The sequence below is a fragment of the Lissotriton vulgaris genome, chromosome 1_1 (assembly GCF_964263255.1).
Source record: "Lissotriton vulgaris chromosome 1_1, aLisVul1.2, whole genome shotgun sequence".
Lineage (NCBI taxonomy): Eukaryota > Metazoa > Chordata > Amphibia > Caudata > Salamandridae > Lissotriton > Lissotriton vulgaris.
The window spans coordinates 1,193,077,648-1,193,102,447 of record NC_141685.1 but is presented as its reverse complement, the minus strand read 5'-3'; the positions used below and the strand labels follow the sequence as shown (position 1 = coordinate 1,193,102,447).

General features: G+C 45.5%; 1 protein-coding gene across 1 annotated transcript in view; it reads right to left on the bottom strand.

Annotated features, from left to right (window-relative positions):
- The window catches only part of LOC147748891 (myomegalin-like), a 1,575,921-nt gene that overhangs the window by 863,120 nt on the left and 688,001 nt on the right, over positions 1–24,800 (bottom strand). Inside the window, exon 15 of the mRNA XM_086928761.1 lies at positions 20,385–20,466. Within this exon, the coding sequence (XP_086784887.1) occupies positions 20,385–20,466 (82 nt within the window). The remainder of the gene's footprint in view (positions 1–20,384; positions 20,467–24,800) is intronic.

Here is a 24,800-nt window from a genome sequence, read left to right as displayed (position 1 = left end):
GCGTTAGTGCACCCGGAAGTGCTCCGGTGCGCGAAGCGCAGCTTCCCGGAAGCGATCCGGGGCGCGGCGCGCAGCGCGTAACGTAAGCATAACAGGTCATGTGACTTGTTAATAAAACTTTTCATTGGTTCATTTTACTTTTGTTATTCTAATGATGAAAGGCTTGGTCATATGACCTAAAAATTACGCTTTTTATTGCTTTCGAACATTATTTTTTCTTAAACATATATGTTATAATGTTCCAGGCAAATGTACTTTCCCGGAAAATTTACAACTGTCCTGCAAGTAAAATATATTCCTTTTTCGAGAAAAAGGGCGTTTCTTCGTCCCATGACGGAGCCGTTGAGCAAAAGAGGCTCGGCCTGCTGTCTTAGTCGCCGATACGCCCGAATATCAGTTTCTTATCGATCACTTTATGTGGCAGGAGTAGAAAACACAACAGCCCTTGACCATTTATCTTTACTGCGTTCCTGCGTATTATACCTTTTATCCGTCATGTAATTGGACTGCTTTATTTCACTTGCCTTTTACTGATTAGAAAACAGTGACTAAAATTAAAAACTTTACCAATGTAAATACTACTACCATGTTTTGTTTTAAAAACCTTTATTGTGAAAATGTCAGTATACAAATACGGGCCTATAACCACGTGGGCCAGCCACGGAGCAAACTGTAATCGTATATGATGAGGAGAGATTTACACTGTTGAGGAACGTAACGGGCGGGCCATTAGGTTGCAAGAACTAAGGTGTCTAACAGTTGCGAAATCGGTGGACATACATTTTATAATTAAAATACGACAGGGCCAGTTACAATAAAATTATCTCGATATACATTTGCGGGCAAGTACCATGGGAGACGTTAATTCGAACTTTCAATAGTACAGTAATCAATAACACATCAGAACTTAATATCAATAGGGATGTCGAAATATTCAATCAATTCTCGTCCCCGCCCGCCATGTGCTTCAAAACTGCATACGTATCTCATGATATCAAGGTTGTGCAACCAGTACACAACAAGGAGTTACGAGTCCCATTTATACCGGCGCCATTTTGGGCGAGGCCGGGCAGGTCCAGGATATAGTCAAAATGTCTCCACCAACCATCGACTATGATGATGTTCATAAGCTCTATTGATTAGACTAACACTCCTCTCTCCACATGAAATTAATTAATTTGCCGCAACTTAAACATGTCATTTTCATTTGTCCAAAGTTCTTCTGAAGATTTAGAACCGTTTCCCTTGCCTCTGATGCTATCACTGCCACTTCATTGATGGATGTACTGGCAGGTCGGGGGTTATCCACCAAATCTCGAATTTGGGCAGCACTATAATTAATCGGGTGCCATCTCTCCATATGACGATGCATGGTATAATTACCATAACTATATATTTTTTCGGTTCCTCTGGAGAGTACATCGTGGCAGATGAGGCAGGTAACGTACCGGGCATCTACCTTTTTTACATGTGGAGAAAAGGAAAAAAATTTGAGCGTCCGAGTTCCAAGGTGTCCCAGGGCCATTTTAGTGGACCAGGCCCAAATCCAAAGAACAGGCCGCCATTTTGAGAGTCCTGTTGCAGCCGCCTGTCGCTGTAGCAGCAAGAGCGGGCGAAACTCAGTTAGACGGCGCCCCACTGCAGATGAAGTGCCTCCACCTGGAGAGGCGGGAGAGGCTCGTTTGCGCCGCCTCCCCCCCCCCCCCCCCCTTCGGGCACCCCACGCCGACTTTCGGCGCAGCATTGTAGGATGGCCACACCAGTGCGGCAACTTGCTGGACACCACCTCGGTGCCATCCGGATCTCGGCGCCCCACTGCAGATGAAGTGCCTCCACCTGGAGAGGCGGGAGAGGCTCGTTTGCGCCGCCTCCCCCCCCCCCTTCAGGCACCCCACGCCGACTTTCGGCGCACCATTGTAGGATGGCCACACCAGTGCGGCAACTTGCTGGACACCACCTCGGTGCCATCCGGATCTCAGCGCGTTGTGCTGCCTTCGGCCTACTGTAGCCGCAAGTGCGGACGCAACTCAGCTGGATAGCGAGTGAAACACCAAGGGGCGCCCCACTGCAGCAGAGGAGCCTCCATCTTGGGGGCGACGCACAGCATCACATTGCTTTCCAATGCAGTCAGATCCTCAAACAGCCCCCACTGACTGACGCGACCTCACAGGCCAACGGGGCACCCCACGCCGACTTTCGGCGCAGCATTGTAGGATGGCCACACCACTGCGGCAACTTGCTGGACACCACCTCGGTGCCATCCGGATCTCGGCGCGTTGTGCTGCCTTCGGCCTATTCGCACATCGGTCCGCTACTGACGCCGCCTCACGTGCCAACGGATTTTCTACGCTTTTTATAGCCCTATGCCGCATAACAGGTCATGTGACTTGTTTATAAAACTTTTCATTGGTTCATTTTACTTTTGGTTTCCTAATGATGGACGGCTTGATCATATGACCTAAAAATAACACTTTTCATTGGATTAAAACATTTTTTTTTCCCAAACGATGAAAGCCCCACCTTGTTTCTGGATGTTTCAGACTGAAGCTGGCGTCAGCATGAGAGCACCACCATCTCGTGGCTCTGTCGTGGTCATTCCGCAAGCAATCATGGCAGCCGCTCCCCACCGGAAGCCTGCAGGAGTCGGGGGCCCCCCAAGACTTTTGTAGAATCTTCAAGGCTGAGGGGACGCTTTCGAGAATGGGGTCCAAGACCTAGCAGACAAGCGTCCGAGTTCCAAGGTGTCCCAGGGCCATTTTAGTGGACCAGGCCCAAAAAGGAAAGAGCCTGCCGCCATTTTGAGAGTCCTGTGGCAGCCGCCTATCGCTGCACCGCAAGAGTGGGCGCAACTCAGCTGAATGGCGGATTTTGGCACAGTGTACCAAAAGCGGGCGGAATGGCAACTGAAACGGTAAAGGGGCGCCCCACTACAGCAGACGATCCTCCACCTGGGGAGGCCCGTTCACGGCGCCTCCCCCTCCCCGGGGCGCTCCACGCCGTTTTTCGAAGCAGCATTGTAGGATACCAAAACTAGTGCGGCAACTTACTGGATATCACCTGGGTGCCATCCACACCTCAGCGCGTTCTGCTGCCTTGGGACTATTCGCACAACAGACCGCTACTGACAAGACCTCCCTCCGGGGCGCCCCACGCCGTTTTTCGGAGCAGCATTGTAGGATACCAAAAACCAGTGCGGCACCCAGGTGACATCACCTGGGTGCCGTCCAGAACTCAGCACGTTGTGCTGCCTTGGGACTATTCGCACAAAACACAGCTACTGACCATTGTTGCTTCTTTTTTCAAAAAAATGTTTAAATGTGTTTACTGTTTTTGTTGCGTTGTATATATTTATAAGTTATTAAAGTTTTATAATCCTACTACTTTGTTAGAGTGCTATATATTTTTAATGTGACACATAATTGTAAAAGCCTTGATGTACAAAGAGGCATCCCTGGAATCTTCCACTTCAGGCTCGATCCCACACACCCTCACAGTGAGAATCCCCTCCCCAAAAACAATACAGGATGGTTTTCAGATAGTAGGAACGCGTGTGGTGTGAAGATCTCATCGGGTGGGGGCCTTGATCTACTGTAACTCCTTTGAAGAGGGGTGATTCTTTACAGCTGGGGCCATAAACTACATCTGCAGGGCTAGGTGATAGCCTAGGACCGGCCTGGAATATCAGACACAGAGGAAGAGGAGTGTCAGAGGGTGCGGTAGTGAATAGGGTGAAAGGGAGGTGTCGGGCGGGCACAGGGTGTGATTCTCAGAGAAGAACAGCGCAGATGGGAGGAGGTTTCTGGCCCATGCATGAGAGAGAGAGCGGGGGTGACCAGTGCGTGGGGGAGATGCTTGCGAGGGTGGGGAGCCATGCTGAGGATCGGCGGCGTGCAGAGAGTGGGTCTGGTCAAGGCATCTAAAATGGCTGCCGTGTACAACAAAAGTGTGGCATTGCAAAAAAGGCAAGATGGCGCAGACAATGTTTATCAATAAGGATTAATTTATAACAATTATTTTTAACAAAATATTTACTCGCAGTGACAAAATGGCGGTCAACAGTTCCTGATTTCCTTCGAATCGAACGTAAACAGACGTCACGCAGCAAAAAAAAAAAAACGCTCACGCACAGCCGCTGGAAGACATGTATCAACATATATGAGCCTCCTCAGCCACCCTCAGAAAACATAAGGGGTCAGGATACGTCTCCCGTACCCCCTTATACCCTGTAATTTAATTAAATCGAAACACAAAATGGCGAATTCCCGTTTCGCTACCAGTTTGCGACCCGGGAAGCGCTTCTACCGCGAAAAATTAAATTTTTTTTATTTGCCCCACGGGACCCTTTAATAACCCCAACATCATTCCTAGGGGGTCAAGAGGGGTCTACCTTGCCCCCTTTCATTAAATTCCCCCTTCGTTTTTCTCCTCCTCTTGTCTCTCGATCCTACCGAGAGACAAGATGGCGGCCGCACCGGACTGTTTAGAATGTTGACAGACACCGGAGAGCCAATCAGCTTCGGTTCGCAAAGCTCCGTTACGCGAAAATTACGCGATCTGGAGCGCTATCCGGGACGCTGTCACAGATATATAAATTCTTTTAAACGTTAATTTCTCAAAATCCACTGGAGCACATATATTGAGACCCAGCAAAGGCACATCGGGCTAACAGTCCCTACAATTTTGCCAAATTTTGTGTAAATCCATTCAGCCGTTCGAGCTAAAAGTGAGGCCAAACGCCCTATGGAAAAATTAATGGGAAAAACGCGTTTTGGGACCCCCCTTTTTTCTCGGCCCCCCCCCTTGACGAAACACCCCCAAATTCCCTACAATTTTGCCAAATTTCGTGTAAATCCATTCAGCCGTTCGAGCTAAAAGTGAGGCCAAACGCCCTATGGAAAAATGAATGGGAAAAACGCGTTTTGGGACCCCCTTTTTTTCTAGGCCCCCCCCTTGATGAAACACCCCCAAATTTTCAGGGGCTGCTCAGAAACAAAATGTGCCATTTTCCTGAAAATTTCAGCCGATTCCGTCCACAAACGCCAAAGTTATTAGACATAGAATTTTCAAAAGTTCCATAGAGAAAAAATCCTAACTATATATACCTACTGGCGACCGCCAGTAGGATAGATAGATATATATATATATATATATATATATAACCTACTGGCGGTCGCCAGTAGGTAGTTATAGTTAGGATTTTTTTCAATGTTAAATCTCAAAATTCTATTTGGAATAACTTTGGCGCCGGTTGACGAATCTGCCTCAAAATTTCCTCAAAATGGCCTCGCGGCGTTCCGGTCCTTCCCTGAAAGTTTGGGGGGGATTCGTCAAGCGGGGGCCGAGATAAAAGGGGGGTCCCAAAACGCGTTTTCCCCATGTTAATTTCCATAGGGCGGTCGATTTCACTTTTAGCCCGAACGGCTGAATGGATTTCCACCAAACTTGGCAAAATTGTAGGGACTGGTAGCCCGATGTGCCTTTGCTATGTCTCAAGATATGTGCTCCAGTGGATTTTGAGTAATTAAGGTTCAAAAAAATATATATATCTATAGCCGCGCTCCGGTACGTGCACCGGTACGCGCACCGGGCGCTTACCGCGACTTGCGCGCAGAAAGCTGATTGGCTCTGGGGTGTCTGTAAACATTCTAAACAGTCCGGAGCGGCCGCCATCTTGTGTCTCGGTAGGATCGAGACACAAGAGGTGGCCAAAACAAAGAGGGAAATGACCATAAGGGGGCAGAGTAGACCCCCCTTGACCCCCTAGGTTTGATGTGGGGGCCATAAAAGGGCCCCGCGGAGCAAAAAAAAAATAAAAAAAAATTTTGATTTTCGCGGGGTGAGCGCCCGGTACGCGCACCGGTAAGCGTACCGGGGAGCGTACCATGGGGAAAAAGAATGACAGTTTTAAAAGTAGCTGTTTAAAAAAAAAATTTTTTGTTGTTTTTTTTATACATACACATACATATATATATAAATGCATATGCATATATATATATATATGCATATATGTGTATATGTGTGCGTGTAGAGAGAGGTAGAAAGGTAGAGGTGTAGAGGTAGAGAGGTAGAGAGGTAGCGGTAGAGAGGTAGAGATTAGTAGAGAGAGAAGAAGAGAGAGGTAGAGAGGTAGAGAGTAGAGAGTGAGTAATAGAGAGTAGAGAGTGAGTAGTAGAGAGTAGTAGAGAGCATTAGAGAGAGTAGCAGAGAGTGAGTAGTAGAGAGTAGTAGAGTGAATAGTAGAGTGAGTAGTAGAGAGTAGTAAAAGTAATTTACAATCGTTCTGAATATCGGTGTTTGGGCAGATATGATCCAGGGACCCCCAGTATGCAAGGGGAATTAGTCCCCCCTCTACAAACGCGCCAGTGGCCTGCATTGCAGAGAGGTGTAACAAGGGTGTGGCCTCATTACACTTCTCTGCAATGCAGCTCCCTCGCGCATACTGGAGGCTCCTGGTGGACCAGTTGACCCCAGGGACCCCCAGTATGCAAGGGGAATTAGTTCCCCCTCTGCAAACGCGGCAGTGGGCTGCGTTGCAGAGAGGTGTAACAAGGGGCATAGTCTCATTACACCTCTGCAATGCAGCCCCTGGCGCATACTGGAGGTTCCAGGTGGGCTAATTGGCCCCCAGGGGCCCCCAGTATGCAAGGGGAATTAGTTCCCCCTCTTCAAACATGCACGGGGGCTGCGTTGCAGAGAGGTGTAAAAAGGGTTGTGGCTTCATTACACCTCTCTGCAATGCAGTCCCCTGGCGCATACTGGAGATTCCTGGTGGGCTTTCAGGTCTTATATAGTTAGGAATTAGCATTAAAAAAACCTTTGAAATTCACTGAAAAAAACATAGGTTTCACACCAGTTATAGTTAGGAATTAGCATTTAAAAAACCTTTGAAATTCACTGAAAAAACCATAGGTTTCCCATCAGTTATAGTTAGGAATTAGCATTTAAAAAACCTATTAAATTCACTGACAAAACCATAGATTTCACACCATTTATAGTTAGCTGGAAATTTTACTGACATAAAACCATTGAAATTCCCACGTTATAGTTAGTTGGACTCACTATAACTTGCGCGCCTGTAATGCACTGCTGATGACGTCACATATTACATCACTCATGACATGGTCAGTGACATCACTCATGACATCACTGATGACACCATCCTTGTGACAGAGTGAAAGACCTAATTTCAGTGTAATGTAACGCTTGAAACACATATTCAAAAATAGAAACAAACATTTTCAAAAAAATGGAGATACCCAAACCAGTAACAACAACCAATTCAGTAATTCCACCATCTATATACACATCCACTCATTCACCAACAGTTCTATATAGTCACTCATATATATACTCACTCATCATATGTAGTGATACACCTATACATCCTGTTACACATCAGCAGTCATCCAAAAGTTACTCACACACATACTCACACATGCAAATAAACTATTGAACATCCATTTATTTGCATATACATTTATACACACACTACCACCTTACTTTTAAGGAAACTTACCCATACTTACTCTCTTAAACAATCACTTATAGAAACACATACTTATTTAAACAGGAACTTCTACAATCTCTCACTATATATACTATACTCACTTATATACATCAATACTCACATTAAAACATATGTCGTTACTAATGAAGACACTAGTGAGACAGTCATTCACTCACTAACACACACATATACACACTCATCCACCCATACAGTCCTGCACATATGCTGTCTTCAAAACACATACAAACAGTGAGTCAGTCACCAACCCCTGCAGCCACTTATACACAAAGAGAAACACTGATACAAACATTTAAATATTTAAACAATACTCGCTAATATATGTATTCACTAAGATACACGTAATAAGCCAGTTACCCAACCAATTTTTTTTTTTAAAAACATCCATTTACACACTTATTTAAACATTTATTCTTCCATCGACCTTTACAAATACATATATAAAACAAATGTATTTTTCAGAAAGACACACATTCACTGGATGGTGTCATCAGTGATGTCATGAGTGATGTCACTGACCATGTCATGAGTGATGTAATATGTGACGTCATCAGCAGTGCATTACAGGCGCGCAAGTTATAGTGAGTCCAACTAACTATAACGTGGGAATTTCAATGGTTTTATGTCAGTAAAATTTCCAGCTAACTATAAATGGTGTGAAATCTATGGTTTTGTCAGTGAATTTAATAGGTTTTTTAAATGCTAATTCCTAACTATAACTGGTGTGAAACCTATGGTTTTTTCAGTGAATATATATATATATATATATATATATATATATATATATATATATATATATATTATTTATTTATTTATATATATATATATATATATATATATATATATATATATATATATATATATATATATATTACCTACTGGCGATAGCCAGTAGGTATATATAGTTAGAATTTTTTCCCTATGGGACTTTTGAAAATTCTATGTCTAATAACTTTGGCGTTTGTGGACGGAATCGGCTGAAATTTTCAGGAAAATGGCACATTTTGTTTCTGAGCAGCCCCTGAAAATTTGGTGGGGTTTCGTCAAGGGGGGGCTGAGAAAAAAGGGGGGTCCCAAAACGCGTTTTTTGCATTGAGTTTTCCATAGGGCGGTTGGACTCACTTTTAGCTCGAACGGCTGAATGGATTTGCACGAAACTTGGCAAAATTGTAGGGACTGTTAGCCCGATGTGCCTTTGCTAGGTCTCAATATATGTGCTCCAGTAGTTTTTGAGAAATTAACGTTTAAATCAAGATATATATCTGTAACAGCGCTCCGGGCAGCGATCCGGTCCGCTTACTTTTCGCTTATCGGAACTTTGCGCGCAGAAAGCTGATTGGCTCTCCGGTGTCTGTCAACATTCTAAACAGTCCGGAGCGGACGCCATCTTGTCTCTCGGTAGGATCGAGAGAGAAGAAGAGGTGGAAAACGAAGGGGGAATTTAATGAAAGGGGGCAAGGTATCCCCCTCTTGACCCCCTAGGAATGTTGTTGGGGTTATTAAAGGGTCCCGTGGGGAAAATAAAAAAAAAATGATTTTTCACGGTAGAAGCGCGGCCGCGAACTGGTAGCGAAACGGGAATTCGCCATTTTGTGCTTCGTAAATTAAATTACTAGTTATAAGTGGGTGCGGGAGACGTATCCTAATCCCCTATGTTTCCTGAGGGTGGGTGAGGAGGCTGATATATGTTGATACATCTCTTCCAGCGGCTGTGCGTGAGCTTTTTTTTTTTTTTTGCTGCGTGACAGTCCGGAGCGGCCGCCATCTTGTCTCTCGGTAGGATCGAGAGAGAAGAAAAGGTGAAAAACTAAGGGGGAATTTAATGAAAGGGGGCAAGGTATCCCCCTCTTGACCCCCTAGGAATGTTGTTGGGGTTATTAAAGGGTCCCGTGGGGAAAAAAAAAAAAAAAATGATTTTTCACGGTAGAAGCGCTTCACGGGCCGCGAACTGGGCCGCAAACTGGTAGCGAAACGGGAATTCGCCATTTTGTGCTTCGTTAATTAAAGTACTAGGTATAAGGGGGTGCGGGAGACATATCCTAATCCCCTATGTTTCCTGAGGGTGGCTGAGGAGGCTGATATATGTTGATATATCTCTTCCAGCGGCTGCGCCATCTTGCCTTTTTTCGAATGCCACAATTTTGTCGTGCACGGCAGCCATTTTAGATGCCAGGCTGGTTCCAGGCTATCACCTAACCCTGCGGATGTAGTTTATGGCCCCAGCTGTAGAGAATTCAGACATGCCAATCCTCCTGATTCAGGCGTGTGAGTACTGATTTCAGTGCTAGTCTCCCGCCTCCCGATTTCTGCAAGCAAAAACCCGGGGGCATATTACGAACAACTAGCGATAATTTTTGTCTATAACTTGTTTAGAGACAAAAATTATCGCCGCACATCGGCGATTTTTATCGCAGATAAACCTTGCTATTATCGCAGAAAAGTCAGCGATATTCATGTATTATCGACCTAATGCTCTTAGCCATGTTATCCACCTCCCATTGGATAACATGGCTAAGAACTGCTCAGGGCAGGTGTTAGATTTTGGAGATATTCGCGCTTAGCGCGAATATCTCCAAAAGTTGGTAATAGAAGGTAGCGATGTTAGGGACTGTTTCCAGTCGCTAACATCTTGGCACGCCACTTTGCATGTCATTAGTGATAAGTATCACTGACATGCAAAGCGGGGCCCAAGATGGTCGCTATCTCCTTTTAGCTGTCACTAACTGGTGTTAGCGACAGCTTGATAATAGGGAAATAATTTTATCTCCGCTTTCATGGTTTTTAAAGCCAAAAAAAGCGGAGATAAACCCCCTTGATAATATGCCCCACGATTCCTTGGGGGTTTCAGCTGACAGGGCTTGGTATTGTGTTACATGGTAATTTTTCCATGAAACGTCAGAGGGTCGATGTAGGGGTTCTAGAAGAGGTGATAAACCATTTAAGCCTCATGAACAAGCGCATGGTCTTTTAAAGATTTGTGAAGTACTCGGGGCGGCGGTGTGTGTGTGCCCTCTTTCAGGAGCGGGCGGGGGGGCACTGCCAGCAACTTGCCAGGTCAGGTAGTGTTCAACACGTGCATCACCCTTTCTCTGCCTGCTATTGCGCTCCATGCTTCGGAAAGGTAAGAAAAAGAACGTGCATTTGAGTTTGAAATGTCCGATCCTGCAGCAGCACACTTCCAAAGCCCACACATGACAATAACCCGAATCAAGGCCCCATTCACCCGTTTTAAAAAAAATAGATAACACTCCAACAAAGTAAGGTTATAAAACTTTATTAACTACTAACTTTAACAAACGGAACAAAAACTAAAAACATTTAAACATTTCTCAACACAAAAAGCAACAATGGTTAGAAGCTGTCTTTTGTGCGAATAGTCCCAAGGCAGCACAACGTGCAGAGTTCTGGACGGCACCCAGGTGATGTCGCCTGGGTGCCGCACTGGTTTAGGGATCCTACAATGCTGCTCCGAAAATTGGCGTGGGGCGTCCCGGGTGGGGCGGGGGGAGGCCTCGTCAGTAGCGGTCTGTTGTGCGAATAGTCCCAAGGCAGCACAACGTGCAGAGTTCTGGACGGCACCCAGGTGATGTCGCCTGGGTGCCGCACTGGTTTAGGGATCCTACAATGCAGCACAGAAAAACAGCGTGGGGCGTCCCGGGTGGTGCGGGGGGAGGCCTCGTCAGTAGCGGTCTGTGTCCAGTGTCACATGGCTGACACAACATGTACGACAGGCACCCAGGTGATGTCCAGTAAACTGCCGCACTGGTTTTGGTATCCTACAATGCTGCTCCGAAAATTGGCGTGCGGCGGCCCGGGGGGGGGGCGTGGGGGAGCCGGCGTGAACGGGCCTCCCCAGGTGGCGGCCATCTAGCTGAGTTGCGCTCGCTCTTGCGGCCACAGCGTCTCGCTCATCATGTTGTTGAGTTGCTCCCACTCTTGCAGTGCAGCGATAGGCGGCTGCCACATGGCTCTTAAAATGGCGGACGGCTCCTCGGTTTTGGGCCTGGTCCACTGAAATGGCCCTGGGACACTTTGGAACTCGGACGCTTGCCTGCTAGGGCTTGGGCTCCATTCTCGAAAAGCGTCCCCTCAGCCGTGAAGATTGTATAAAAGTCTTGGGGGCCCCCGACTCCCGCAGACTTCCGGTGGGGAGCCGCTGCCATGATTGCTCGCGGAATGACCACGACGGAGCCACGAGATGGTGGTGCTCTCATGCTGACGCCAGCTTCAGTCTGAATGATCCAGAAACAAGGTGGGGCTTTCATCGTTTGGGAAAAAAAAATGTTCTAAACCAATGAAAAGTGTTATTTTTAGGTCATATGACCAAGCCTTCCATCTTTAGGAAACCAAAAGTAAAATGAACCAATGAAAAGTTTTATAAACAAGTCACATGACCTGTTATGCGACATAGGGCTACAAAAAGCGTAGAAAATCCGTTGGCACGTGAGGCGGCGTCAGTAGCGGACCGATGTGCGAATAGGCCGAAGGCAGCACAACGCGCCGAGATCCGGATGGCACCGAGGTGGTGTCCAGCAAATTGCCGCACTGGTGTGGCCATCCTACAATGCTGCGCCGAAAGACGGCGTGTCCAGCTGAATTGCGGTCACTGTTGCGGTACAGTGACTCGAACGCGCCGAGATCCGGATGGCGCCGAGGTGGTGTCCAGCAAATTGCCGTACTGGTGTGGCCATCCTACAATGCTGCGCCGAAAGACGGCGTGTTCAGCTGAGTTCCGGTCACTCTTCCGGCACAGTGACTCGAACGCGCTGAGATCCGGATGGCACCGAGGTGGTGTCCAGCAAGTGGCTGCACTGGTGTGGCCATCCTACAATGCTGCGCCGGAAGTCGGCGTGGGGTGCCCCGTTGGCTTATGAGGTGATGTCAGTAGTGGACTGATGTGTGAATAGGTCGGAACCAGCACAAGGCGCCAAGATCCGAATGGCAAGTCCTGGATGTTGAGTGCCTCAATTGAGATTTCTGAGCAGTGCTTGTAGGACTGTCTGAAGCTTATTTGCACCTGCTGCAGCTTCACTAGGTCCGGCGGAACTTTTTGCCTTTTCCTTTCTGCTTCTTTTCCTACAATGCGTTTCTTCTGAAGACACGACCAGGTCCCTGAATGTGTGCAGGGGGACGCTATTGATTGAATGAACGCGCCGAGATCTGGATGGCACCGAGGTGGTGTCCAGCAAATTGCCGCACTGGTGTGGCCATCCTACAATGCTGCGCCGAAAGTCGGCGTGGGGTGCCCCGTTGGTTTATGAGGTGATGTCAGTAGCGGACCGATGTGTGAATAGGTCGGAACCAGCACAAGGCGCCCTGCACTGTTGAGCCTTTTTCAATGTCTGATTTTTGTTGTTTCCCCTCCATCAAAAACAAAACAAAAATACAAGGCGCCAAGATCCGAATGGCAAGTCCTGGATGTTGAGTGCCTCAGTTGAGAGTTCTGAGCAGTGCTTGTAAGACTGTCTGAAGCTTATTTGCACCTGCTGCAGCTTCACTAGGTCCGGCGGAACTTTTTTCCTTTTCCTTTCTGCTTCTTTTCCTACAATGCGTTTCATCTGAAGACACGACCAGGTCCCTGAATGTGTGCAGGGGGACGCTATTGATTGAATGAAAATGGCGGCTTGACACAAAGCTGACTCAAGCGTTACTGTTGGTGCTATACAGACAAAAATTGGTTTTCAGTTTGTACATTCTTCAGGTTTTTTTTTTCCATCCAAGTCTGATTGAGAGTTTGTAGAAAAATGGCTTCAGATTTTCCACATACTACTCTTCAACATTCTTCCTAAATGTAACAATGTGAAACTCACTAGGAGAACGGCTGTTTCTGTTTCCTTTCAAAATGCTGCCACCAATATTTTCTGAATGGAAGACACCATCTTGTAGCATAAAGGGCCGAAAGGGGTTCTGGTCTGGCCGATGGTTGGTGGAGACATTTTGACTATATCTTGGACCTGCCCGGCCTCGCCCAAAATGGCGCCGGTATAAATGGGACTCGTAACTCTTTGCCCGCAAATGTATATCTAGAAAATGTTATTGTAAGTGGCCCTGTCGTATTTTAATTACAAAATGTACGTCCACCGATTCCGCAACTGTTAGACACCTTTGTTCTTGTCACCTAATGGCCCGCTCGTTACGTTCTTCTACAGTGTAAATGTCTCCTCATCATATACGATTTCAGTTTGCTCCGTGGCCGGCCCACGTGGTTATAGGCCCGTATTTGTATACTGACATTTTCACAATAAAGGTTTTTAAAACAAAACACGGTAGTAGTATTTTCATTTGTAAAGTTTTTACTTTTAGTGACTGTTTTCGAATCAGTAAAAGGCAAGTGAAATAAAGCAGTCCAATTACATGACGGATAAAAGGTATAATATGTAGGAACGCAGTAAAGATAAATGGTCAAGGGCAGTTGTGTTTTTCATGTCTGCAACATAAAGTGATCGATAAGAATCTGATAATCAGGCGTATCGGCGACTAAGACAGCAGGCCGAATCTCTTTTACTCAACGGCTCCGTCATGGAAGGAAGAAACGCCCTTTTTCTCGAAAAAGGAATATATTTTACTTGCAAGACAGTTGTAAATTTTCCGGGAAAGTACATTAGCCTGGAATATTATAACATATGTTTGAAAAAAAAATATTGTTCGAAAATAATAAAAAGCGTAATTTTTAGGTCATATGACCAAGCTTTTCATCATTAAATTAACAAAAGTAAAATGAACCAATGAAAAGTTTTATTAACAAGTCACATGACCTGTTATGCTTACGTTACGCGCTGCGCGCCGCGCCTCGGATCACTTCCGGGTGCGCTAACGCGGCGTGTCATAAAACGCATTACGCGACAACGTAGGTCAAGAATATAGTCTAAATGTCTCCACCAACCACCGTTCAGAACACAACCCCTTTCAGCAGTCCAAAAAGTTCTGTTAAATGACAACAGAGGGGACAGGCAACAAGAACCATCAGTCAAAGAGGGGAGGGCAAGTTCTTCTCTTCCGGGTCATGTTGGGGCGCTACCGGAACTGATCGAATTGGTAGTCTACAGTGTTTCTGGATGTTTCAGACTAAAGCTGGCGTCAGCATGAGACCACTACCATCTCGTAGCTCCGTCGTGGCCATTCCACGAGCAATCATGGCAGCCGCTCCCCACCAGAAGCCTGCGGGAGTCGGAGGCCCCCAAGACTTTTGTAGAATCTTCACGGCTGAGGGGACGCTTTTCGAGAATGGGACCCAAGCCCTAGCAGACAAGCGTCCGAGTTCCAAGGTGTCCCAGGGCCATTTTAGTGGACCAGGCCCAAAACCGAAGAGCCGGCCGCCATTTTGAGAGTCCTGTGGCAGCCGCCTATCGCTGCACCGCAAGAGCGGGCGCATCTCAACTACATGGTGAGCGAGACGCTGTAGTCGCAAGAGCGGGCGGAAAACAGCTGAATGGCGGAAGAGGCACAGTGTAGCAAAAGCGGGCGGAATGGCAACTAAAACGATAAAGGGGCGCCCCACTACAGCTTGTCTTCAGGGCAAACGGATTGTGGGACAAGGTCCAGAATTGAAGAGTCATCAAAAGGCAAAAAGTTCAGCCGGACCCCGGGAGCCGGCCGCCTATGTCGGGGGCGATCTCAGGCTACACCAGTGCTATAAGACTTGGGGAGGGTGTCGGAGCCAAGCGTCTTCTCCGAGTCCATGGCCATCACACCGCCCCTCAGGGGCCTCCGTCAAGCTGTTTAGGAAGGTAACATATCACATTGTTTTCTAATGCAGTCAGGTCCACAAACGACACTCACTTACTTTGAGAATAGTGAAGCTGCAGTAGGTGGAAATAAGCTTCAGACAGTGTTACAAGCACTGCTCAGAACTCTTAACTATGGCACCCAACATCCAGAACTTATGCTATTTGAGAATGGTAGTGACATCGAAGCATCTCAGGGACCAAAACCATTAACGTACTTTCACGTATGAAAATCTTACTTGGGGAGGGGGCAGGAGCGAAGCGCCCCCTCCCAGTCAGCGCCACCACACCGTATGTTGAAAATCTGAAGCCATCGTTCTACAAAGTCAACCAAACTTGGATTGAAAAATCTAGAAAAATGTACAAACTGAAAACCAGTTTTGGTCTGCATAGCATCAGTAACAACGCTTGAGTCAGCTTTGTGTCAAGCCGCCATTTTGATTCAACAAAGCACAGGCATTGAAAAAGGCTGAAATTCAGAACTCTAAACTATGGCACCCAACATCCAGGAGCTTGCTATCCGGATCTTGGAGCCTTGTGCTGTTTTCGATCTATTCACACATCGGTCCACTACTGACATCATCTTATAAACCAACGTTATGTAAATAGTTTTTTAATAAAATGTTTTACCCTGTTTCTTTGCTGGTGTGTTGTCTATATTTTTAATATTTGCATAGGGTTTGTCATTATTTTGTGCGGGATGGGTGATGGAGCCGAGCTGTCTTGCAGCCCTCATGGTGTGGAGCTCAGTTCATCTCACTATTTTCATATTTCTCAAGAAGGGTTGTTCCTAATATTTCTATTTTAGCGAGGTCAAAAAGAGATCCAATTAGTGGCCTACTGATTTTGCTCGATTACTTTTATTTTTTTACACGATTTTTCACTATCTGCAAAGACTAAACAGAGTATTGCGACTTTGTGCTTGTTTGTAAATAGAGAATGATCCAAAGAGAACCAATTCTAAAACAGTAAATGCTTGGACAACAATCAATCAAATGGAGAGACAAGGAGGCACGACGGATTACAACGGGGGTAAAGGCCTGCGTTAACTACCCTTCAGTATCTGCAAAGAGAGAGTACTACTAAGGCAAAAGAGGGGAGGGGGGGGGGCAGCGTTCAAAGCACATCAGCGTGCATAAATACGAAAATGTTTTTATCTATCACGTACTTGACATTTTAAAGCTTTTCATATTTGCTATTAAAAAACCAATGAAATTCACAGAAAAAACCATAGGTTATAGTGGATATATAGTTAGGAATTTGCATTTACAAAACCTTGAAAATTCAATGAAAAAACCATAGGTTATAGGCCATATATAGTTAGGAATTAGCATTTACAAAACCTTATTTTACTCGCATAAAACCATTGAAATTCCATATATAGTTAGCTAACTATAAGCGCTAACTATATATCGCGCACCCGCAATCCACTGCTGATGATGTCACATATTACATCATTCATGACATGGTCAGTGACATCACTGATGACATCACTGATGACATCTCAAATGACATCACTGATGACAACTCAAATGATATCAATGATGACATCTCAAATGACATCACTGATGACATTACTGATGACAACTCAAATGACATCACTGATGACATCTCATTTGTCATCACTGATCACATCACTCATGTGATAATACAATGAACCTCTTCAGACTCTAATATAACCTTACATACACTCAGTATAAACAGACACTCACAGACTGTCACTCATCCATGGAGTTACTCACACACCTAGTCAGTCATGCAAAGAATCAATCACACCTCCATTTCCTCAACTATACAGTTATACACATCTTACTTATTCAAACATATAATAACACATATTTACTCTCTTATATAATCCCTGATACAAGCTCACAGTGATCGATACAGCCACTCACACATTCACTGGCTCTTATGTTCAGTTATTTATATATCTCAACTCTCACATGTATTGTGTTTTACATACGTACTTACTTGCACATGTAGCAATGAGAAATCCATTCACTCACCAACACACCCATGCACAGTCAACCGCCCATATAGCTGTTTCCACATGCACTCTTGAACTCATACTCCTAGTGAATCAACTGCTTACACATCTATGCACAGAGTCACGCACCTCCCAGCCACCCACACACACACTCAGCCTCCCATTCAAATATTTGGGCAACCAATCAATAACCCATATGGCCACTCTTATAGCTACTGATCAACACATGCAGCAGCTTACACAACATCAAACATACTGATGCACGAATTAAGACAGTTTAGTCACTAACCCATGTACTCAGTGAGACACATTTAATCACTCACTCATACAGTCAGTCATGCACCTACTAAATTCTTCATCCAGACACTTATACATCCACTCATTCTTCAATATGTGAAACATATTTAAACTTTACAGACACATACAATCACTGGATGTTGTGATCAGTGATGTCATCAGTGATGTCACTGACCATGTCATGAATGATGTAATATGTGACATCATCAGCAGTGGATTGCGGGTGCGCGATATATAGTTAGCGCTTATAGTTAGCTAACTATATATGGAATTTCAATGGTTTTATGCGAGTAAAATAAGGTTTTGTAAATGCTAATTCCTAACTATATATGGCCTATAACCTATGGTTTTTTCATTGAATATATATATATATATATATATATATATATATATATATATATATATATATATATATATATATATATATATCCCTATAAAATCCAAATTAAAAAAGGGACAAAAAGTTGCCAGAAAGCAACTCAGCCATAATTGCATAGTAATATATTACTTAAGAAAATGTAATAGAGACCATACACCCAAATGGCTTCTTATAAGAATGTCTTTATTTTCCAGAACAATGAAAAAAGCACAAGTATTTGAAGGCAGTTTGGCCCATAGGCAGGCTTCATAGGAATTACTGTCCTGAGACAGAAAAGAAAACTGGCACCTCGCTTTTAAGACTTACAAGAATCTATGTACTTTGCCTTTAAGAACCTCAGAGAGCCCTATGCTCCCAGCATGCACCACAAATGACAGGTCAGTTCTTTTTGTAAAGGCGTATAAAAAACCACTTAAAACCTGTACTAAACATTGCTAGACCGGGGAGGCGGGCGGGTGCTTATGACTTTGATGAGTATAGCCCTGGAAGAGAACCAGGATTACAGGTAAGTAACTTATCCTTCTCTTCCAGGGGATACTCATCAATAGTCATAAGCAGTGAATAGAATAGCAAGCCCATAACCCACACTTCGCGGACTAGCAATGTAGCACTAGTAATATAACCAAGCTTGAAGTAATAGGTACCAATAATCAACCATACAGATTCCTCAGAGATGCTTGACCTACTTGAGCATCTGCCTGAGTATCTGAATCTAAGCAGTAATGGCGAGAAAAGGTATGAACAGACCGCCATGTGGCTGCTTTGCAAATTTCTGCTATGGGAACGTTTCAGAGGAGAGCCGTAGTTGAGGCTTTTCCTCTGGTTGAATGCGCTTTAGGCCTTCTTTGAAGAACTTTATTAGCTAACTGATAGGCCAAGGAAATACAGGAAACTATCCATCTTGAGATGGACCGCTTAGTGGCTGCTAAACCAGTATTAATGGGAACATAATTGACAAATAACCGGTCCGTCTTTCTAATACCTTTAGTTTTATCTAAATAAAACTTCAACACCCTCTTAAGGTCTAAAAATTGTAAGGCCCTTTCAGGGGGAGTAGAGGGATTGGGAAAGAAAGTGGGTAACGTGATTCCCTGATTGATGTGGAACTCTGACACCACCTTTGGCAGAAAACTAGGATGAGTTCTAAGAACCACCCTATTTGCATGAAATACTGGGTAGGGTTCCTTACAGCACAGAGCTTGCAATTCGCTTACTCTACGAACAGAGGTAATTGCGACCAAGAAGGCCACTTTCCAAGATAAGTGCTGCAAAGAAGACTTGTGTATTGGTTCAAAATGTGTTCCCACCAGCTTGGTCAAGACCACATTGAGCTCCCACGGAGGAGAAGGCGCTCGAACTGGTGGATACACCTTTTTTAATCCTTCTAAAAAATCCTTTACCACTGGCATCTTAAAGAAAGAACCCTGTTTAGGAGATTTTCTGTATGCTGTGATGGCTGCTAAGTGTACCTTGATGGAGGAAAATTGCAGCCCCGACTTAGCCAGATATAACAAATATGGCTGTATGACCTGTTCCTGTCCTGAGATTGGGTCATGTCCGTTATTCAAACACCAGATGTAGAAACGCTTCCATTTGAAAGCGTAGGAAGCTCTAGTGGAAGGTTTTTTAGCTTCCTTGAGGATGTTCATACAGTCATCTGGCAAGTCTAAGTACCCATATTACAAGACTTCAGGAGCCATGCTGTCAGCCATAGCGAAAAAAAAGGCTGGGATGGAATACTCTCCATTGGCTCTTGGACAGCAGGTCCGGACGGCAAGGCAACCTCTGGGGCGGAACTTCGGCGAGCTGTAGAAACTGTAACAATCTTCTCTAAAAACAACTCACAGTACAGTAGTGCTGAAAATAGGGCTAGTTCAGATCCAGGGCAGACCAAAATAGAAGCAATTTCAGGTTCACCAAGAGGTTAGAGTTGAGCTCTGACAGGGGACTCCCTCACACACAATGTGCGGTAGAAATCTGAACTATGGAGGCTTCTAGGAAAAATAGGAGTGCTTAAGCTTGGCTGAAGTTTGGGTAATTTCAAATGAGGTAGATGTGTTACTTAACGTACTATGTTGTTTCAGGCCTATGGGCATTTCTCATTATATACTGTTTGTTGTATATTTTATACTGTATTGCTATTTTAATGTATCAGAGATTCCCAGTCTGACTACAGGGAATGATTCAAGCATATGAACATACAAAAGATTCAATGTTGGAGTATTAGAATATTCTGCACTATTAAAGTACAAGAAGCACAGCAAATATTTTTCTAATAAAACTAGTAGATGGAGTCAAAAGACCTCTATTTTACCACCTTTCTATGTTTTTAGTGATAATGACTAAAAGAAAAAAGTGCAAATGGATTAAAAAAGAAGTTACTTGGGATCTGGCAATAAAAACATACTTTTGAAGACTGCAGTCACAGTGAATTCTGAAGAATGTCTCCCTTAGTTATAAAATACAACTCACGGTTGCCTTTCTGGTTTGCCCGGTCATTGTTCTTCACGATCACCATCATTTTGCTATGATCGGCTTCCCTGTCCATTAATTCCTGATAAAAAACATAAAATGTGTCATTATTACACTTTTGCAGAATGTCAGCATTGCCTGCCCTTAATATGTTTCCTTAGTATCCTATTCAATAATTTTTAATAGCACGTTTTCAAAGGAAGAAAAAAAAACATCTTAACTCAAATCCACCAAGGTGGTTACCGTAACTTGAAGTATAGCAACACAGATACCAATTAAAATAGGGAGAATTTAAGAAGCAAGTTTTGCTTATAATCTGAACCAGAACATACATACAAAAATTATGCACATATGTTTTTACTTTGAGTTTGACCTATTTTTTAAATAAATGAGAACAATCTGAACACATTGCAAGATTTGTTTAATAGCAGAGTTAAAGTACTTTACTGACTTTGATAAGAACTGTGGACATCTGTTCGGGGATCCTCTGCACTATATAATATGAATTTAAAACCGAGGGAACAGACAATCTTTATTATTACTCAGTAATTCCTCTTCCTTTTGAAAGGAAATCAATATAAAGTTGTTGCAATCCTCACATGATGACCAGGGAACACTGGGGCGTGGCTAAGCCAGCAATGGAGAAAGACGTGCTTGGGTAGAGCTCCGCTGGGTGCTCCCTACCCCGGCTTCATTGCTCCATCAAAACCGAGCTGCAGAGGCCGTGGCTTAACAGGCTCAATATTAGGAATGCCCTGACACTTCACGGCAGCTGTGAAGAAAATCGCAGACCCCGTCCAGAGAAGCAGTTTCTGCCCCTCATGGGGCTCCATGCCTAGCAAGCCCAGAGTCCAGCCATGCCCACAAGGCCACAACAAATGACTCACTTGATTCATGGGCACATTGCGTAGAGAGGCTGCAGCCACTTCATGCAGGGGTGGACCTGCTGTGAACTGCGCTTCCATACAGCAGACCTGAGGCAGCAGCGCACTGACGCCAGGGTGATGGCGCTCCAGACTACCACCGGAAGCTGCCCGCACGCCGGAGCCAGGCCGGTGCTCACGACCGCGAGAAACGCCTTGGACCCTTGAGGTGCGGTGTGTGTGAGACGATGGGAGCCTGAGCGCGTCCTCTGCAGCGCGGGAGCATCTGAAGTGACACGCACAATAGAACTGAGGAGAGTCAGCCGTGTCTGCCTCACAGGTATATTACGGGCGGCGAGGGGGATGCGGTGTGACCAGCTGGGTGAAACATCTTGACAGTAGTGATTCACTTGTGGCTCCACTGCCCCCCCCCCCCTTGCCCCAGCTTCATTATCGTTGGCCTGCACTGCGCCTCATCCCAGCTTGGGGCGGTTATCCCCTAATCGGTGCCTGCTGGTGGACTATGGGGACAGACGAACATAGCGCATGGTCATATCCGCTTTGCATGAGAAGTTGTGGGCGTGCTCTGCTTTGCGAGCCCTCTTCTGCCCCTTCATTGAACCTGAAACAGCCTGAACCTGAACCTGACCTGAGGGGATTTCTGCATTGTACCGTGCACAGGCCCTGCTTACTGTTTTGAGATGACTGTCTTGCCAACTGTGCTGTGAAGCAGCGGCGTGCTTCTGGGGTGACCCCTACCGGCGACAACTGCATGGTCCAACAGTGACTCAGCGCCCAAGAACCAATTACACTCAACTTCAGATTCTTGTGAAGCCTAAGCGGTGTGTGTAGATATTTGAGTGGAGTGAATCACCTTGGCATTCACAGCAAGAGCGAAAACCACTGACACTTCATACAGAAGTCAGGACTGAATCTATCCAATAGACTGCACAATTAACATGTCCATGGTCCACTACCCCACCAATCTACAAATCCTTGCCAGTTCCTGAGATTGCATAGTGTCTCGCAGAATTGAGGAGTCTGCTGGGCGAGAGGCGGTGCTTTCTAGGGACGAGTAAATTTGCAGCAGTGGCCTCATTACGCTTGTTGACACATGCACCGCAGTGCACAGGCAGGTAATTCAGTGGAGATACATCTGCCACTGGCGCCATCATCCTTGACACCTCTAGCATCACACTGGGTCACATTTACACGATTGTGCTTATAGGGAAAAAAGGCAGTGCATATTTCACTGGGTCAGTGTGCTTTACATGTGAGAGACCCAAACCTAATGTCGCAGGGCACCCGTGCAAGAATAGGAGCGGGAGGAACCCTCGTACCCACACTATCATCCAAACCCAAATCAGGAAAAATGGCGGAGCAGACAACTGCAGACACAACCTCCAGCAAGTTAGACGCAGTGCTTGCGGCAGTAGAGAAACTGGGTGAAACGATCAACCAAACCCGCACTTCATTAGAAAATAAAATAGCTAAAGTAGCAATCGACCTTACGCACCTGCGTGCTGACCATCGTAAATTAACAGAACGTACTACTGCGGTGGAAACTGTCATGGTTGAAATCACTCCACAGGTGACTGCAATGGACAAACATGTAAAAAATCTGCTCAACCGACTGGAATTTCTGGAAGATAGTTTAAAGATGCGGAAGGGCGGGCAAGACGGAACAACGTACGCGTGGTGGGCTTGCCAGAGGGGAAGGAAGGCAGAGATCCAGTTGCATATGCTGAAACCTGGCTTCGCTCACTGCTGCCAGAGGGAGCGCTCTCGCTCTACTTCGTAGTGGAGCGTGCACATAGGGTACCAACAAGGCCCCCGCCTATGGGCTCGAACCCCCGTCCGTTTCTAATCCGCCTGCTTAATTACAGAGATAGGGACACCGTGCTGCAAGAGATCAGAAAATTGCAGGACATCCACATCGATAATCTTAGAATAATGTTCTTTCCAGATTACACTATACAGGTTCACAAGCATAGGTTTTCTTTCATGGCTGTCAAAAAGCGTCTCCGTCAACACAACCTTAAAAACTCTCTACTATTCCCGGCGTGGCTACGAGTGGTTGCAAACGGGAAAACTCACTTCTTCAACACCCCGGAGTTGGTAGAGGATTGGATTGACGCCTATGTTCCCACAGGTAAAGGTGCAGGCGTAGTCACTATTTGCACAAAAGCACAGATCCGCGACATGCCCTCACTTCGCCGCAACCGGGAAAAGCGACAGAAGCGGACACAGCTCTCCCACTCTCTGGACCCAGACTGGGATTATGCGCTCAGTGGATCCCCACTGTATGAGGCCACCTCCGCTTCAAGTCAACATGAACATGACCGTGATGATGACCTCTCTGATGAACAGTTCAACTCCCAAGGCTCCTGCGACCTGCCACACGTCACTCCGCAAACGTCTGCTGATATTGGTTAAAGCATACTGTCTTAACACTTTCTGTATGATACAAAAGTTGCGACATAGCCAAATACCTAAGCAAGTCTTCCAGTTTTGGATTGCCGCACCCTGAGACTCAGTACTGGCAAGTATGGTCAACCATTTGTACATATATACTATGGCAACAGGCTATGAGGCTGGAATAGTAACTCTATTGGAGAAGTGTGGCTCAATGATTAGAGCGGCAGACCCTGATGCAGAGGTCTAACCCGGGACCAGGGTTCAATTCCCCGCCTCGGTGGGTCTTGGGCTCAAAATTCCACGGACCTGATAATTCTCGCCTCAGTGCCTATTCCAATCATGGAGTCCCGCTCTGCAACTCTGGGCAATAGCTTGCTTAATCTCCACAACCGCCCCCACAACGCTAAGGATGCCTGGCCTCCACCTTGGGGGTGCCCAGCTGTGGACGCCTCACAGGGAAAGTCAGGATGGGTTCCACACCGGTATTCGTACAAGCGCCTTGAGACCCTTGCGGGTGAGTAGTGCGCTATACAAGTATCAATTTACATTTTGATTTACATTTACATTGTGCCCAAATGTCAGACATTAAATTTGCCTCTTATACCAGTCGCTGCTGCTAGGCTGCAGTGATTTAAGTCACAGCCTCTGTATGTATGTTCTTGGCCGGTATACAAGGAGACCCCCCCTACCCCAAGACATAGTCAGGCATTAGCTTGTTCCTTTTTTGAAGTTAAGTGCCTAGCTCACCCCCCCTAGTCATTGTTTGAATGCTGCCTCTGTATAAGGTTTGGACGATTGCATGTTGCATTTTCGCCCTTTTGGAATTTCTTATATGTATCATTTTGTTTAAGACGCCATCTATTGGATGCTGGGACATGCCACTTAGAATGTTTATTATCAGGACACCAATAGTGTTACAAATGTATGTGCCTGTAAATCTTATGTTGCTTGCGAAATGTTCATGTACTTCACCACATACCGTCAGGTACGTGGAATGTGCAGGACATATACACTCCATCACGTAGATATCTAATCTACTCATATCTTAAGCGTCACTGTATAGAGGTAGCCCTTCTCCAGGAGACACATTTATCCAGAGCGGAACTTCCGCGGTTACATCGCCGCTGGCGAGGTC